The 19,083-nt window shown below is 40.8% G+C and overlaps 1 protein-coding gene and 1 non-coding gene across 3 annotated transcripts in view; both read left to right on the top strand.

Moving 5' to 3' along the window:
* Window positions 1–19,083, top strand: part of LOC126484396 (uncharacterized) — a 128,140-nt gene that overhangs the window by 58,261 nt on the left and 50,796 nt on the right. For both annotated transcript variants that reach the window (XM_050107894.1, XM_050107895.1), the window contains exon 4: window positions 6,957–7,084. In XM_050107894.1, the coding sequence (XP_049963851.1) occupies window positions 6,957–7,084 (128 nt within the window). The remainder of the gene's footprint in view (window positions 1–6,956; window positions 7,085–19,083) is intronic.
* On the top strand, window positions 6,547–6,621 carry Trnat-ugu (transfer RNA threonine (anticodon UGU)). Its single transcript has one exon. It is a non-coding gene; the product is annotated as a tRNA-Thr (tRNA).

The following is a 19,083-nucleotide window of genomic DNA, read 5'->3' as shown; positions in this document are numbered from 1 at the left end:
GGCTGAGCTGTTCCAGCCGCTTCAGTCTGCAAGCGCGTTACCGGTATGGTCGCAGGTTCGAATCTTGCCTCGGGCATGGATGTGTGTGATGTCCTTAGGTTAGTTAGGTTTAAGTAGTTCTAAGTTCTAGGGGAATGGTGACCTTAGATGTTAAGTCCCATAGTGCTCAGCGAGATTTGAACCATTTTTTTATAGAACTGCAAACAATGACTTACAAAAGCATCCTGTATCTCCCGCAACGCAGCAAATTTATCTTTAGCCTTTCTTGACTCCCTACTACCTTTATCATCAAATCTCAAATTTTGTAGGAGGAATGTAAATCGTTTCTGCAACATAGCACAGCGAAAGATCGGTGGTCCATACATCTCGGAAAACATATCGTGTCGGCATGAGCCAGAATCTTTCAAGACACCGCTCATAAACAAGAGACCAATAAAAGATTTTATGTCACTTACGTCTGTCAGATGTAAAAATGGATTGCTGGGGTTATTGCACTTGAGCTTTGTGTATTCTATTCTCGATATTAGTATGACTAACAATTTTCCCTATCATTTCATCGATGAGAAAAAGTGAAAATAATGTTTTTGCATCTGTAATCCCTCGCACCTTCCCTTTAGGTCCAGCCAGGTGAGTGATCACATTTGAAGAAGGGGTTGGTGAATATTTAGAACTTAAAGGCTTGTCGGTCCAGATTGTATGCTCATCCCTACCTAACTCAAAATTTCTATCGTCTGTTCCCTCTTCTTCTCTCCCATGCTTCTTACCCACATGATCACAGCTGAAAACATCTTCTTCTATATCACTGTTGAGAAGACTACAAAAATTCAGATTCTGAGACAGACTCTTCCAGTTCAGTGTCATGGTCCTCTTGGTATGAAGGATCCTTGTGGTGGCGTAACACAGCTAGAACTGCCTCAGGTGTGTGTAACTGTTCTTTCCAAGCCATGTTGGTATAACGACTGTGAAAAAGATGCACAGTACAATAAGTAACATTACAGGTACAGTCGGGTCGGATACAACCTGGAATTCACGTAGCAAGCCAAGGTCACTTACGCGATGACTGCATCAGTCCAATAGGCAGAGCACGACTGGCTAGTAGGGTTGGTTCCTGGCTGGATCAACTTCCTGCACTGAGTGGCTAGAGTAGTGTAGAGGAAAATTGAACCGCTGGGTCGGATCTGACCCGCACCATACTCTTTGAGGGTTAAGGCGTCATTTTGTTCATTGTCATAATGATTAACACTATTGTCGTTATTCTGGCGATAATCACGTCTACTTCGCTAATGATCTTCATTCTCTACTCTTTCTAAAACCGCAGAAAGGCTTATGACTGCTTGCTACGTATCTCTTCGAATCCTCTGGCAGTTTTTTCCACAGTTCCCTTCTAATCTTGGGAGTTCGTCAATTTTGGCTACCAGAATTCACAGAAATCTTTCATAGAGTTTCTGCCCATGTTGTCATATAATCCAGCCATTATTCATTTGCGCCATGACAATCTTGTTTTTTTTTTTTTTTTTTTTATGACCAGTATTCCTCCATAGACTTTGTTTCAATTCGTTAAGCGTCATGTGATAAATGTTCAGATTTAGTCCCCACTGTTGAGCATCACCTGCTAATGCACTGATATCTAGGTTAATCTTTTCCTGGTCTGTCAAACATTCAGCGAAAATCCTTTCGTAGATTTTGAGAAAATCCAATAGGTGCCAGCCAATACATCTTTTGCCGGGATCAAAGTGTTCTTCACTCTTTAATAGTATCCCATCATTGACACAGTTGGACTTGTCTCTTATTTTCTTTTCACGGTCACAGATCGTGCCCTGAATTCGTGAAGTATTTTGGTTACACTTCTGTCCACAATTATTTACTTGTTTGCTTATTTCTTCCTCAGAATCAACGACTGCCTTTCTCATATATGAGTTTTCATTTCTACATTCGTTAAGCATTTCAGCTTTAAGACCGAAAACTTTTTCGACCACTTACGTTACTACTAGTGGTTCTACCGTTCCTTGGATCTGTATGATATCTAAATCGAACCATTCGTTTATATCATTGACCTGCCCCTGTGTGGTGGCCACATTGGCTCTCATGGTATCTATGGTTCAAATGGCTCTGAGCACTATGGGACTTAACTTCTGAGGTCATCAGTCCCCTAGAACTTAGAACTACTTGCAGCTAACTAACCTAAGAACATCACACACATCCATGCCCGAGGCAGGATTCGAACCTGCGACCGTAGCGGTTCCGCGGTTCCAGACTGTAGCGACTAGAACCGCTCGGCCACCCAGGCCGGCATGGTATCTATTTCAAGTTTAATGTCTTTGATTGCAATACTCAAAACACCTACTTTTTCGATCTGTTTACTGATCTTTACACCATGTGTTTCAAGTTGGGTATGAAGGCCACTAACTTGTGCTTTAATCTAGCTATTAATGCTGCTACCTTGTGCTTTAATTTGTGAAGATAAAATTTTTAACATACCATTCATGCTCAAAAGTTTTTCACTGTCTTGTTCTACTGTATTTTCATGTTCTGATTCTACCTCGTGTTTCTCGATCGATTCTTTCTCTAATTGTGGCGAACTGAGCGTACCAACCGATTCATTCGCATAATCACTGTTTTTCAAGTAATCTTTCTTATTCATTCCATGCTTTACTTCCTGATTTCTTTCTGACGGGGTCATCATGTGAATCTGATCATTTACGTACGCGTGATATGCAACGTAAGCCAATTTTCGTTCTGTGGCGTTACCTGTATACTCATTTCGGTAACTGCTATCGGACTCCATGATGATTCTCGTTACGCCCTATACTGTCTCGTTCTGTTCGCTTTGATCTACTACTGTTTTTGTTTCCATTTAATACTGAAATATAAATAACAATTTACTTTCTAAACTCCCGTAACACTTGCTATTATTTGTTTTATTATATTTCCTTCAAGTTAGAGCCGATGAACTTTCAGTGCGCGTAATACGTTCGTTTTGTTCTTAGTACATACGGTATGATCTGTATTTGACTGTGTAGCAAGCTAAACAATATCCTGTCACGCGGCACCACATATATGTACCGTAAATCTACGGATACTTCTAAATTCAGAGATTAATTACAATTACATAAAAATTTACATCGATATTACATCAAAGAACACAGTAATACATAAGTTATATTAAGGAAAAACAAAAAAAAAATATAGATAAGATCACTATAAATAATATCAATAATTGTGTTACAGGGAAATATAAGAAGGGTAAAAGAAAGGACTCGCAAAATTTCAGACCAATATCCGTAACATCGGTTTGCTGCAGAATTCCAGAGCATATTCCGAGTTCGAATATAATAAATTTGCTAGAGACCGAAAAGCTCATGTCCACGAATCAGCACGGCGATTAGAAAAATATCGCTGGTGCGAAACCCAGCTTGCTCTTCTCTCATACGATATACTGCGAACTAAGAATGAAGGGCAACATGCAGATTCCATATTTCTAGATTTCCGAAAAGCATCCGACGTGGTACCCCACTGCAGATTGTTAAAGAAAGTACGAGCATATGGAACAGTCTCCCAGAGATCAGATTAGCTCGAAGACTTCTTAAGTAATAGAACTGAGTATTTTGTATCTGTGGGGATCCACAGCCTTCAGGTGTTTAATAAACGTGAACATGGTTACGTTTATTAAGAACGCAGTATGTTGTCCTCGACGACGAGTGTTCCTTGGAGGCATGGGTAACATAAGGGGTGCCCCAGATAAGTGTAGTAGGGCCGTTGCTACTTTCTGTGTACATAAATGATGTGGCAGAGAGGGTGGGCAGCGATCTGCAGTTGTTCGCTGGTGACGCTGTTGGTGTACAATAAGGTGTCCAAGTTGAGTGACTGTAGGAAGATACAAGACAACTTAGTCAAAAATTTCTGGTTAGTGTGATGAATGGCAGCTTGCTCTAAGTGTGGAAAACTGTAAGTGAATGCGGATGTAAGTTGTGTCCTGCCTGACGCAGTAAAACCGTTTAAATATCTGGGCGTAACGTTGCAAAGCGACAAGAGGTGGAACGAGCGTGTCATAACCGTGGTAGGGAAGGCGAATGGCGAACTTCGGTTTAATGGGAGAATTTTAGGAATGCGTTGTTCACCAGTAAAGGACACTGCTTACAGGATGCTCGTGCGACCTATTCTTGAGTACTGCCCGCGTGTTTGGGACCCAGATTGAAGGAAGATATCGAAGCAATTCAGAGGCGAGCTGCTAGATTTGTTACCGGTTGGTTCGATCAGCATGGAAGTGTTACGTACATGCTTTGGGAACTCAACTGGGATTCCGATGGAGGGAAGAAAACATTCATTTCGAAGAACTCAATTAAAAAAGGTTAGAGAATCGGAATTTGGAGCTGACTGCAGAACAATCCTACTGCCACCAACGTACATTTCTTGCCGGCCGGAGTGGCCGTGCGGGTCTAGGCGCTACAGTCTGGAACCGCGAGACCGCTACCGTCGCAGGTTCGAATCCTGCCTCGGGCATGGATGTGTGTGATGTCCATAGGTTAGTTGAGTTTAAGTAGTTCTAAGTTCTAGGGGACTGATGACCTCAGAAGTTGAGTCCCATAGTGCTCAGAGCCATTTGAACCATTTGTACATTTCTTGTAGGGACCACGAAGATAAGATACGAGAAATTAGGGTTCATAGAGAGGCATATAAACAGTCGTTTCCCCCCCCCCCCCCCCTTCTATCTGCGTGCGGAACAGGGAAGGGAACCACTAGTTGTGGTGCAGGGTACACTCCTCCACGCACCTTGCGGTGGCTTGCAGAGTATGTATTTAGATGTAGATGTATTGGAATAACACCCCCGCTTTGTACACAGTGGGGAAATCCTATCTTTACTGTAGGCGTAGATGATGTGATAGTCCACAGCTGTGTTAGCCACTATGCCTGGGTGGTGTAGCGGATAACGCATCTGACCCGTGTTCAAGTACCCACCTTCGCACAAAGTTTAATTCGTTACTTCAGCTTCTGTCCCTATTGAATTACGAAATCATTCCTGTTGTCACATCCCATAGACCTTCGCACCATGATTCCGAAAGTCCGAGTATTATGTGCCTCGAGTATCACGTCTTCCTGAGACCTTTCACTAGGTCCTCTGAGCACAGAGCAGCGTCGATCTGCCTGCCAGTAACAGAGGAGATACCCATCGCTGAACGCCACAGAATACCAGTCAGTCTGCCACTTGACTCTGGCCCTGCAACATGCATGTCTCTGTAGTTTGTGGTGTGGTGTCAGTGGTAAACCACACGTGTTACTCCAGATGTCACCCCAGCTTCCAATGACCTTTTCCTGACGACGGTCGGTGGTCTCTTAGCCACTCTGCTGTCCCTAGTCCCTCTCGCCACCACACGTTCTGCAGTCACCGCACTGCAGCCTGCTGACTGTCCGATCTGTTTGTGTTATGTCATCAGCTCCTTCATGCCGATGACTCGACGTTTCTCCAAGTCAGAAAGTCGACGATAAACCTCACGTCCACGACCGCTGGAGATTCTGTCTTGCGGTCTGCCCTTGAACAGTTCCGGTAGCGTTAGACACACATGTAGCCACCACGTATTCAAACCATTCTTCATATGTAGGAACGTGCTTTTTCTGTACTGGAACTACTAAAATTGTATATGGAGATGTCCAAAAGAACAGATACCATCTCCATATATACCGGGTGAACAAAAAGTCAGTATAAATTTGAAAACTTAATAAACCACGGAATAATTTAGATAGAGAGGTAAAAATTGACACACATGCTTGGAATGAGATGGAGTTTTATTAGAACCGAAAAAACAAAGTATTGCTAGACGCGTGAAAAATCTCCTGCGCGCGTCGTTTGGTGATGATCGTGTGCTCAGCCGCCACTTTCGTCATGCTAGGCCTCCCAGGTCCCCAGACCTCAGTCCGTGCGATTATCGGCTTTGGAGTTACCTGAAGTCGCAAGTGTGTCGTGATCGACAGACATCTATAGGAATGCTGAAAGACAACATCCGACGCCAGTGCCTCACCATAACTCCGGACATGCTTTTCAGTGCTGTTCACTACATTATTCCTCGACTACAGCTATTGTTGAGGAATGATGGTGGACATGTTGAGCATTTCCTGTAAAGAACATCATCTTTGCTTTGTCTTACTTTGTTATGCTAATTATTGCTATTCTGATCAGATGAAGCGCCATCTGTTGGAAATTTTTCGAACTTTCGTATTTTTTTGGTTCTAATAAAACCCCATGTCATTCCAAGCATGTGTGCCAATTTGTACCTCTCTATATACATTATTCCGGGGTTTATTCAGTTTTCAAATTTATACTGACTTTTTGATCACCCAGTAGTTAAGGCTAACCGGCCATGACCTTCTTCTTCTGTACTGGATGCACACGAATTCCCCGAACTCTTACGGGACTCGGTACGATTGTTTGCCGTGAGTAATGAGTGTAATGGGAGGGGCACTACGAATGTAGTGTGTCGACATTAAGGTCGGAATGTGGGTCTCTCGGGGAGCATTCAAGGGATAAACCCCTGCAGTCGCGCTATCCTCTGTGCCATCGGTGGCTCAGATGGATAGAGCGTCTGCCATGTAAGCAGGAGATCCCGGGTTCGAGTCCCGGTTGGGGCACATATTTTCAACTGTCCCTGTTGATGTGTATTAAAGCCTGTCGGCAGCTTTGGTTCTTGATTTAATTATCGTTCCTACTAAAAATGCTCTTGCATAAGGATCAAATTTCGATCAGCACATCCCACAGGCATAAAACTACTAGTGTATGAGTTCAGTATTGTTCCGTAAAGGTGTCCTTGAAGTAAACCTCACCGTGTATAACGACGAAGTTTCGGAAAGTAAATTCTACTTTCAAGCTGCCTGTAAGCTGTTGAGGGCAGAAAATCTTGTGGCACTGCAACAGAAATTTGTTCCACCGGATACTTCACTAGCATGTCACCTGTCTTCTTTTGCAGATGTCCCGGCTGTGCATTCAGTCTTCTTGGAACACCTGTCCAACTACTCTCGAGACGCTGCGCAGCTGCTTTCGCTCGGTGTGACGCATGTGTCACGACTTTTCGTACCCCTCGCATTCGAACACATGGTAAGTGGTGCCTTTTTATCCTTTTTAGATATATTAGACGTTCGAGAGATGACAAAATAACACAAGCATGCTGATGTAAGTTGTCAATGCTCGGAGTCACATTCACACAGTTGCTCTCTTTCTCTATCAGACTGTGATGTTGAGTCCTGACCCACCTCTGCAACAGTGATCCTGCTGCGGTTATTATATGGAGAACGCAACTTCGGAACACATAACAAAAGAGAAGAGTGTCATTCGTACTTTTTTTCTCGTATATTCTGGAAGTTTTCTTAAGAGGTTGGGAAACTTCCTATCGGGTCTAGATGTCCCTTACACACTGGGAAACTTCGTATCTGTTCCTGCTTTACAAGGCTTTTGGCTTCACATTTAGTGCAGGCAAATCTGGATTCTACTGTCTCATATTTTATCTCACAATGTGTTAATTTTCTTCTTCGGAATCCGGTATTCCAAAGAGAAGTGGCGGGAGGGCGAGGTTTATACGAGCGTCACTGCAAAAGAAATGCACACAATTTTTTTAATAATCCATCTTCTATTCAACATGTTTGAAAGTTTTACAGTGTGTAGATACATCCTTTAGGAACAATATTTGCATTTCTCCACATAATTTCCATCCCTCTCAACTGCCTTACGCCATCTTGGAGCCAGTGCCTGTGTACCCGCACGGTAAAATTCTGGACCAACCTGTTGGAGCCACTGTTTGGCAGCGTGCACAAGACAGTAATCATCTTCAAACCTTGTTCCACGAAGAGAGTCATTCAGTTTCCCAAAGAGATGATAGTCACATGGAGTCAGGCCAGGACTGTAAGGCAGATGTTTCAGTGTTGTCCATCCGAGTTTTGTGATCGCTTCCATGGTTTTTTGACTGACATGTGGCCGTGCATTGTCGTGCAACAGCAAAACATCCTGCTTTTGCCGATGTGATCCAACACGACTCAGTCGAGCTTGAAGTTTCTCCAGTGTCGTCACATATGCATCAGAATTAATGGTGGTTCCACTTGGCATTATGTCCACAAGCAAGAGTCCTTCGGAATCGAAAAACACCATAGCCATAACTTCTCCAGCAGAAGGTGTGGTTTTGAATTTTTTTTTCTTGGGTGAATTTGCATGATGCCACTCCACTGATTGCCTCTTCGTCCCTGGTGGAAAATGATGGAGCCATGTTTCATCACCTGTCACAATTCTTCCAAGAAATTCATCTCCACCATTCTCGTACTGTTCCAAAAGTTCGCTGCATACCGGTTTTCTTGTTTCTTTGTGAGCCACTGTCAACATCTTGGGAACCCAGCTGGTACAAACCTTTTATAACTCCAATACTTTCAGTATTCTGAAAACAGTTCCTTCCCCTATTCCAACGCAGCGTGACAATTCGTTCTCTGTGATGCGTCTGTCAGCAGTCACCAATTTGTTAACTCTCTGCACATTGCCTGGAGTGTGTGCAGTACGAGGCCTGCCTCTGCGAGGACAATCCTCAATAATGTCGTGCCCGCTTTCATCACGTAATCTGCTTGTCCACCGACTAACTGTACTGCGATCGACAGCAGCATCTCCATACACCTTTTTCAACATCTTGTGGATGTTTCCCGCTGTCTCGTTTTCACAGCACAGGAATTATATGACAGCACGTAGCTTCTGACAAACGTCAAGTGTAGCAGCCATCTTGAAGACATGCTGTGACTGCGCCACTCACGGGAACAGGTTGAACTAAGTTTGAATACAAGCGGGAAGGATGTATCTACACACTGTAAAACACATGCAGAATGAAAACTGTAATTTTACAAAAATAGTGTGCATTTCTTTTGGAGTGAGCCTCGTATATTACATAGCCACCCTAATTACAGTAGTCAGTACAAACAGAGGAAGACATTCTTGTGTCCTGGTATGGATGGTGTAAGGAATATTTCCATCCATCGTAGCTCTAACGAGGTTCTGTAACTTCATGTAAATTGAGCTGCCACTGACGATGCAAGGAGCAGTTACGTTTTCTTTCAGCTGAATTGCCAAGAAATTGTGTAAATTCATTATGTACATATGACGTCTGGTAGCAGACATTACATTGACATCAAATAACTCAGCACCTTACTGCTATGAAAAATTCTCCTTTGGAAAGAGGAGACTAACACTGAGTGGCTATAACTAAGATGCAGCCACTCATGGAGTTCCAGTGTCGGCCAAAATTATCGTATGGCAGCGAAACTTGGTAGATATGCTAATGCGTTAATGAGGAACCGATTTATACTGATAAAAATTATTTACAATTATGACCACAAGGTGCAAATCGGTCAGCGACAGTATAATGAAGATCAGAATAATGACAAAGGGAAGAAGTAGGCGTATGCCCCTGAATTGGGCTGTAAATATCAAGAGGAGGAGGACTTTGAAGAAGAACTACAAAAGAAATTGAATACTCACAGCATAATAGTCATGGAAGACTTGAATGTTCATGTAGGGAATGAAAGACAAAGATAAGAAAATGTACTGGTAGCAGGAGGATGGAGAAGTAGAAATGAAGAAGGAAAGAGTGTTGGAATTCTGCAAGAGAAGCGGTCTAGTGATAGGTGGCTCATGGTTTCGGAAGAAAGAGAGCCATAAAGTAATATGACATATCAGCAGTCGAGGCACGAAATCTCTGGTGTTTTACATGATCTATGAGTGGGAAACGGAGAGGACTCAAACGAATGTAAAGATGCTATCATCTGAGGCATTCTATAGTGACCACCAGCTACTGGTGATGAGCGTGAGAATGATGAAGAAATGGAGGAAGACAGAGAACCACGAAAGGAGATTTAGACTGTGGGAACTCGAGGAAAAGGAAGTCAAGGAAAAATACCACCAGATACTAAGGGAAAGGTTACCAAAAAATGAACCAGATACAGAAGAAGAGAAACGGGTACAGTTTAAAAGTGCTGCTGTAGCTGTGTGCGGAAGAACAGATGGCAGAAAACGGTGGAAGGAAAAATCATGGTGTCATGAAAGAGCCAAGGAGGTAGTAAGAAGGAAGGAAAAGCCCTACAGGCTGTGACTCCAAGAAAGGATTGAATTATTAAGAGGAGAATATAAGAGAAAGAAGAAAGGCAAATAAGACAGTGGCTGAGGAGAGAAGGAAGTGGATGGAAAAATGGACAATGATGATAGAGGAAGATAGGAAATGGAGTAAGAACGTACTATATGGAATGGTCGAAAGCAAGAAGGGAGGTCTGAGCGAGCATGCAACAAGGATGGATAGAAACTGGGAAGAGGTTAATAACGAAGAGACACTTAAGATAGTGTAGAAAGAGTACTCTGAGCACTTGCTGAATCTGAACAGGCTTCGAGATGATGGTAGTACACTAATAGAGGTAGAAGTGAACTCTTGGAGGAAGAGTAGAGGGGAAGGATCTGACACGGAAATAAATTGAAATAGCACTGTGCAAGACGAAAGGAGAAAGGCACCAGTTATGGACGAAATAAATGTCGAAATGGTGAAGGCAGGGGGAGAGGTTGGGAAACAGTGGCTGTATTGTGTGATGAGAGGGGTGTGGAATGAGAATACTCCATAAGATTGGAAGAGAACATTAACTGTCCTTATATTCAATAAAGGTAGTAGGAAGGATTGTAGGAACTACAGGAGAGACACACTGATTCTACATTCTGCCAAGGTATATGAAAAGATCCTAGAGAGCAGAATCCGAACAAGGGTCAAGAGCAAATTGAGAGAGGAACGGTATGGCTTCAGACCAGGGAGGTCAACTGTTGTCCTCCTATTTCCAGTGAGACAGCTCCAGGAGCACCACTCTGGATCTGAGGAAGACCTTTTGATGGCCTTTCTCGATACAGAAAATGTATCTGATACCATCTGTAGAAGAAAGGTCTGGGAAGCACAAGAAAAGAAGAAATCAGGAAAAGAGACAACAAGCAAGGTGAAGGAGATGTAGTGTGGAGTCTGAGTAGTGTGAAAGTGGGAAATGAAAGGCGGAATGATTTCAGAAAGCAAGTGAAGTGGAACAGGGCAGTGCAGTGTCACCTCTCCTCTTCATTGTGGCCTGGAATGAGATAATGACCAAGGTGGCAGCAAAAACTGGAGAAGATAAGATAAAAGGAATGGGATTCACGAATGACTTGATGATCCGGAGAGAGAGGGAGGGGGAGATTCAGAAACAGCTGGATGCTTGGTAAGAAATTGTGAGACAATGTGGAATGAAATTTAATACGAAGAACTGTGAGATTCTGGTTGCTACGAGACAGTAACGTACACCATCTCGCAGAATAAGGATTAGAGGTCAACGATTCTAGAAGGTGGCAAGTGTTAGGTACTTGGGAAGTGTGAGAAAGGAAACTGGAAGAAATGAGAAAGAGATCAGCGAATGCGGCATACAAGCAGAAACATTCCTGCGAAGTGTTAGGAGCCTGGTTTTAGAACAAAGACATCGCACAAAAAAGCAAAGAAATAATACATACAAGTTACTACATCCCAATAGTGATCTACGCGTCTGAAACATGGGTAATGAAGGAAAAATATGAAAACCAGTTACATGCATGTGAAATGAAATTCCTCAGAAGTAGGATATGAGTAACAAGGAGAGATACGATGAGGAATGAAAGGGTAAGAGAAATAGCGGAAGGGGAACCCTTACAGAGCAGAACAGGAACATCAAATCTAAGTTGGTATGGGTATTCAAAGAGAATAAGAGGGTTCCTTAGAAAATACTTAAAGGGAGATGTGAAGAAAACGACTAAAAGGAAGACCGAGGGATAGAAGGCTGAAAGGTGCGAAGGAATGTGTTTAAAACAGAGGTGAGGACTGGATCGGAGTGAACACAGAAAGATGGTGAGAAAACAGGACTGGATAGTGAGGTTTATGTTCCAAACAGACCCAGCCTGAGGCTGGGAACCGTTCAGAATCATGATAATGATGGTGATGAGGTGCAAATATGGCACTGTACACTGTTTATATGGCGGTATGGCATCCACGCTGTCATTAGACAAGCCATAACGTGAGTGAGCAGTGTGGATATCGAGATGATAGCCCGTGCGATGTTAGTGAAACTGTTTTATGTGAATAGGGTCAATTACGTTGTTGCACTGAGATAGTATCGCCGACTGAAAGTATGAGGAGACACCCGATGTCATTAAATTGTGTAAAGAAGATGATAATAAAATTCTAAAATACGGGTGAGCTTGGTGTGGCACCTGGAAGAGGAAGGTGCACTGTGCCAGTGGAAGTTCCTGACGAGTTAGCTGTCCTTGTAACTGACCATGCAGCACGTGGTGCTGGTGCTCTTGCAGAGTCACGAGAACTGTCAACAGTATGGGAAGTTTTGTGGTCTGTTTTCCATACAGGATCCAGACGGTGCAGCAACTGGACTCTTATGATCCGTATCAACGTTCTGAATTTACTCTTCCGTTCCTGGAATGGGCCGACGTTGATGACATGTGGCCGGCAATATTTTGTGGCGTAGCGATGTACATCTTACATTACAGCTTGCAATGAATGCACAGAAATGCCGAATTTGGGTTACTGTTTAAACGCATGTTTTGCACGAAGAGCCATTGCACTCGCCAAATGTGACTGTATGATGTGGATTCACAAGGATCTTTAGTCTTCGTTAGTTCTTGTCTGAAGAGAGTACACCCAGAGGGCCTGTCAGGTGTACTGTGGCATCTGCACATTATCGAGACGCGCTTCTACAGCATGTGATTCCTGGTTTGGAAGAGCTCAACTGTGTGGAAAATATTGTTCTCATGCGAGGTGGAGCTACACCTCATGTCGCCGGCCATATAAAGGATCTGCTTAATGCAACCTTCCACGAACGTGTAATCTACAGAGGTTTTTCAGATGCATCGTCTGCAAGATTGCCGGATCTCAATCCGTGTGAGCTTTAGTCTGGGGATGTCTAGAAGGATGCGTTTACAAAGGACAAAGTTCAGCCTCAACCTTATCTGAAGGACAGTATACAGGAACGCGTCACACAGATTCCACCCGAACAGCTGCGAGCAACTGTCGATCACGTCGTTTTACGGATGTAACATCTCCTCACCTCTTGTGCTCATATGGAATAAACTGTGTAAGCGGCGGTTAATAATAAAATCAATGTTACGCTTTTCTCACATCTTTGGTCCTTTCTCCCGTCGCCCCGTTCCTTATCCATTACATATAGAAATATTCCTATCCCTCTTTCTTGCATTCACAGTGCCAGTTTGAAACTGATGGCGAAAATTGGAACTACTTTGTTCCAGCCTAAATTGGTTCCACATTAACACTTTAAAATGTGTACCAAGTTTCAAAAAATGGTTCAAATGGCTCTAAGCACTATGGGACTTAACATCTGAGGTCATCAGTCTCCTAGACTTAGAACTACTTAAACCTAACTAAACAGAGGACATCACACATATCCATGCCTGACGCAGGATTCGAACCTGCGACCGTAGCAGCAGCGCGGTTCCGGTCTGAAGCGCCTAGAAGCGCTCGGCCACAGCGCCCGGCGTACCAAGTTTCGCTGCCATACTATAATTACCGCGCACACCAGTAAGTAGCTCCCCTTTAATTGTAACAACAGGGAATATTCTCTTAAGCCTAATGGGAAAGCATTTGAAAAATGATCTTTTCAAAGAAAATGCTAGTTACTTTTCAGAATGTTTTAAAGTCTTCACTAAATTATTCTTGGCTTTTAATTATTTTAAAGAAATTCTGAATGTGAAAGTTGATTAAGTCTACAAGCATAAGCACAATTTGCTTGGCAGAATACCATGACACAGTTGATGCACACAGATAATACAGTCACATGAAAGTTCAGAGTTACTCAACCAGCAGGGAGCTAGACAAAAGTGAAGTCCACGATGTCCAGACTCAGAGCTGCTGTATTCCACTGGTAGAAGCTGGCAAGGTGAAAGTTCCATTTAACTGAACACACAAGAGAATGAATGTTCTGAACTGCAGGCGCATGGTTATAACTGGTCAATGGTCACGGGGTTCCATCATGATGTACACTCTGCAGTTATGGCTTCTTCCACAACTGCCGCTTGCTGTGACTGTTTGCAGATCGCAGCGTCACCATTGGTGAGAGCTGTAAGTAGGAGTCGATCTACGATGCCTGTGATACCTCCATGTTACTGTCAGAGTCGGTTAGGCATCCTTCTCCATCCTGAGATGACGAATAGGAGTAGAAACGATCTTGCTTGCACCGGCACTGCCTTGGACACTATACACTGTTGTTAGAGCTGGGTCTGGGTGCACAACAGCTTGAACTGCCTCCTGGAGAGCCTGTATCTCAGACTTGATGCTTTCAGGCTGAATGGGGCCATACATGACAGAGTCCACACTATTCATGGAAGGCAGATCTGTGGTTGCTGGTGCTGTAATAGGAAGTGTGCTGGTGTCCATTCGATGACCAACTGACCCTGGAAACGCATTGATGGAGGACGAAAGTCACAGTGGCTTCTGAGGCCAGGGCACAACTCGTATGGACGAGATAGGCACACTGGCAGTGTCCTTTGGGAGGTAGCCGGATCTGATGGCACTTCTACAGGTGGTCTGTGCTGGTCACCTCATGCATCTGATGACCTCATGGGTCTCGGATGTTGGCTGGAACAGGTCAGATGGCATCTAAACAGTGGTGCACACACCATGACACTGGTCTGGTACTTGGTTATGGGGAGGTGACTGAGACAAATGATGGTCCAGTGGTAAGAGCAAAGAGTGAAGTGTCCAATATTGCCTCCCATGGAGCAATTCGGCCAGACTTCGTCCAGAAATTGGTGTGGTGCTATAGGGAGCCAAGAATGAGGTGAGGGCCCCATGAGGCGGATTTTTCCAGGACCTCCTGTTACGTTTGATGGTCTGCACCATCTGTTCATCTGTTACACCTTCCCACTGGATTGGTGGTGGAACAGTTCCATAAGAAAGTGTTTTATTTCTTGCTGCTCACAGAAATAGGAGAAATGGGTGGAAATGAATGGGGGTGGCTGTTGGAGACAAAAGTCTTTCTGAAGGCCTCTGATGGCAAAGACTTGCAAAAGGACCTTGAATATGTTTTTCATTGTCATGGAGCACATGGAGCAGATATATGATATTTTATAACCTAAGTCCAGCCACATCTGACTCAAGAAAGGACGAGTAAGATCAATGTGGAGGCACTCCCAAGGACCTGATGTGGGGCCATGGCAAAAGAATTTGGAATGGTGTGAAGTACTGCTGAGAACATGCAGTGCAAAATTATGCCATGGTCTCGATATCCATGTCGATGGTTGAGCAGAATGCATGACTGTGTGCCAGATGTTTAATGTGGCATTATCCCCAGTGACTCCTGTGTGGGAGAACCAGTACTCTAGAGTACAGACCGTGGGGAATAAAGTCCTTAGTCGTTGATGTTCTGTTTGCAGAAGAACACCTTCCGAGAGGAAGAGTCTGTTAATTAAGGCAAAGACTGTGTTGAGTAATTTGCATGCCATTGTCGATAAAGGAGGAGGCCAGCCTCGCCTAATCGATTTGGTAACTGTATAAAAAATGGGACCCTCTCTTATCCGGGAGCGACTAGTGTTACATCGATAGAATATTCGTTAAGGAAGAGTCAGTATCAATCGGAAATATATTGTATATGTACATATTGCAGTCATTGTACAGTTTTTCATAAAATGTGAAAAATCAGAAGGTTCCAAGGAACAATAATGAAACTTCAGGACAAAGATATCAGAAAACAGAATTTTTTCCTAAAAATCTGATGTTTACTAATTTTTATAACAAAAAATGTGAAATGAAGGGAATGAATTACCGGTTTCATCAAACATTTTCACTATTTTTCAAGCATTTTCACCATTTATTGCATTTTCCTCATTTTAGAAAAATGGTCCTAATATTTTCTAATTATTTCACTAATATTTCAAGGGAAACTCATTAAATTTCAGGGAAAAACATTGAAAGCCACATGAAAATGTAAAAAACCTTTGATCCATTAACTATATTATAATGTTGACACAATAAAAAGATAAAGTTAAGAATCTAATATATATATATATATATATATATATATATATATATATATATATATATATATATATATGTCATCATTTAGGACACAGTGCTTTTTTATTATCTTCAGCTGGGTGAATTTCGTGTTTGCTGCTTCATATCAGGCTCATAGATCAATATTGCTCAATATTTCCAAACAAACGATCTTTATAATTTTCAAATATTATTTTATTTTTATAACATAATTCTTAAATTCCTTTGATTTTTTTTAGTATATAACCTTACCAGTTTCGTAAGCATACATTTTTTATTTTGAACTACAAAGTACTTTCATTGTTTTCCATTACATTCATACTTCTTCTTAGATAATACTTTCACAGTTACTTGTGGAATGTTGAAAATATTATCTTTTCGGTAATTTATGAACCATCTTCTTCATATCTTTATGAACATTTTCAATCTGTATATTGTAGCTGTAGCTGCGCATATCTTAGTATCAAAGTTCATTTTATCTTTATAATTCACTTTCATGACACTGTAGTAAAAATTGTACACCTGTTGTTTATATAAATCAAGTGTGTTCATACTAATATAAAATGTTTGTCAGTTGTGACTTTAGTTTTATTCATGTGAATCCTAGCAAGATGTTCACTGAATATTGTTCTTTCCTTGAAATTTGGTTTTGATACAGTTTTTCACACTTATTCACATCTGAAATTAATTTTATATCCACTCTCTGTCTTATATTTTTCATCGTTTTTTCAATACTGAAGTATTCAAGAGTTTGAAAAAAATCTTTATCAAAACCATTTCTTGCTTAGTCCTCATTTTTGTATTCAGATCTATATAATTTTGTAGAAAATTAAATCGTGTAAATTTGCATTCTCTATGTACTTTTGCTAATTTTAATCCTGAATTTAGGTATTCTTTAAGATTTCAATAATGGAAAGCATATATTTCTCTATTGTTCAAGGTTATTAATAGCTTTATTTGATTTGTTCCATGAAAAATTTTATTTTCAAGTGCAAGTAGTATATCGTTATGTAAATTGTGTAATTTTTTGAATATTCTAAATTAACTTTAAGTATATAACATGTACATGAATCATATATTTTTTTATCATATCAATAATTGAATTTTCTTTATAAATTATCTGTATCTTGAAATATTAAATAATTAGATTTTTGTTCAGATCATAATAATTTAAATTTTCTTTATTTGCTTTTACATATCTTTTGCCATATTGTGAAATGCCACCACAGAGCCGTTTCTTGACAATTATTATACAATGGTAGTGTAATTATTCTAATTTAACTTTAGTCATTTTTAGCATTGAAACCTGAGCTAAACCAGGTGTAGTAAAATACCAAGGTTTTTAAAAATTGTTTTTTTCTGTGCAAGTTCAAAAATTCTCAAGTGCATCAGACAACAATAACACATCTGTTTTGAGATATAAATCATGATATTCTCCAAGATTCTTTGTATTACATTTTTTTTCAAATTTTCATTGCATGTTCAAATTCTTTGTCACTTCAGCTACAATCATTCATTTTCATTCATTCATTCTTTTCGTGTAGGCCATCTTTGGACCATGTGATTTCAACTGTCTTACTTTAGTGTTCTGATGTTTGCCCAGTGCTCCCACATTCGTTTCCTCTCCTGGGTCCAAGCCTTTCCTGTTTATAGTTTTGGCTTTTCTTGGAAACCCTGCCACGCCATAAGTTTCTTCTTCAGTGAGACATGCTCCAAGATGTCATCATAGGTGATCCCCACTTCTTTAACATCTTTCTCCACCTCTGTGAACCTCACCATATGATTGGCGAGTCCTCCAGGGCTTATCCAGGTCATATATCAATAAAACATAATCCTTCTTTTCCACATGGTATTGGTTATCTTCTGTATGTGGGATTGCAGTTCATGATTATGATATCTTCTATATTCCCCATTCTCTTTAATGGGACCTAAGATCTCTCTCAAAATCTTCCTTTCCTTGGTCCCCAGTTATTCAATTTGACCTTTTTTGTTCATTACTAGGCACTGAGATGTGTACAAGACCTCTGGATGGATAACACTGCAGTAATGCCTTAACTTTGCATTGAAAAATACTGATCTTTTGTTGTAGATGTTTTTGGTTAAATGGAATGTCATTTCCATTTAGTTCATATGTGATATGAAGGCTTTTTTCTCTGATAGGGTGGCTCTTGTCCATTCTCCAAAGTATTTAAACTTTTCAACTTGCTTAATTTTGGCTTGACCCACAAGCATTCATTTTATTATAAGCTTCTTGTACTAGTGAAACATGTATTTCTTCAATTTTTTCCAATTACCTATGTAATCATAAGAATACACAATGTGATAACGTCTAAATCTCATAGTTTACCTGGAAAGAATTTTCTAATGTTAGTCATTTGATGTATAAAATTTGATGGAAGTTCAGCATTTGGTAAAGCCATAAATTTATATGTGTTACTGAAGGTCATTTTCAAATTTTATGTCTTCTTATAAAAATAATATATCTGTCTTCATTGTTAGGTATTAAATCTAATTCTTTTTTCATCAATACAAGATTCTGTTTCAAACAAATGAGCATCAAATTTCTGAGAGATTATGAAAATAAATTGGATCAAGCAATGGTTGCTTTAGTTTTTCATCAAAATTATTGCACAATGGCCTATATATTTTCAGTTAAATGACTGTGATGATGAACATTTTATTTTCTACTGAATAATTACATTGACAAGGGGAACAAGTTTACAATTTATTCTGTCTTATTTGTTGTCCATTCATATATTTAATATAATAACAAAAAACCATTGATTCATGTCTTTGATTATTCATTGTATTTGATATATTTGGATCAGATTGATAATTATCCATCTCTAACAGAAAACTTCCAAAATCAGCATAAATAATAAATGGAACTTTCTTTGTATGTTAATAATTTTTAAAGTTATTCTAGTGTATAATGTCCTCAATCTTTCATTAATAATTCTAATAAGTGGTGTGAAACTGATTCCAATAACCATTTTAAGAATAATAGTATTTATAATACTTGTCT

This window comes from Schistocerca serialis, chromosome 6 (assembly GCF_023864345.2).
Source record: "Schistocerca serialis cubense isolate TAMUIC-IGC-003099 chromosome 6, iqSchSeri2.2, whole genome shotgun sequence".
NCBI lineage: Eukaryota > Metazoa > Arthropoda > Insecta > Orthoptera > Acrididae > Schistocerca > Schistocerca serialis.
The sequence above is the reverse complement of the archived record's forward strand: the minus strand, read 5'-3'. Positions and strand labels throughout refer to the sequence as shown.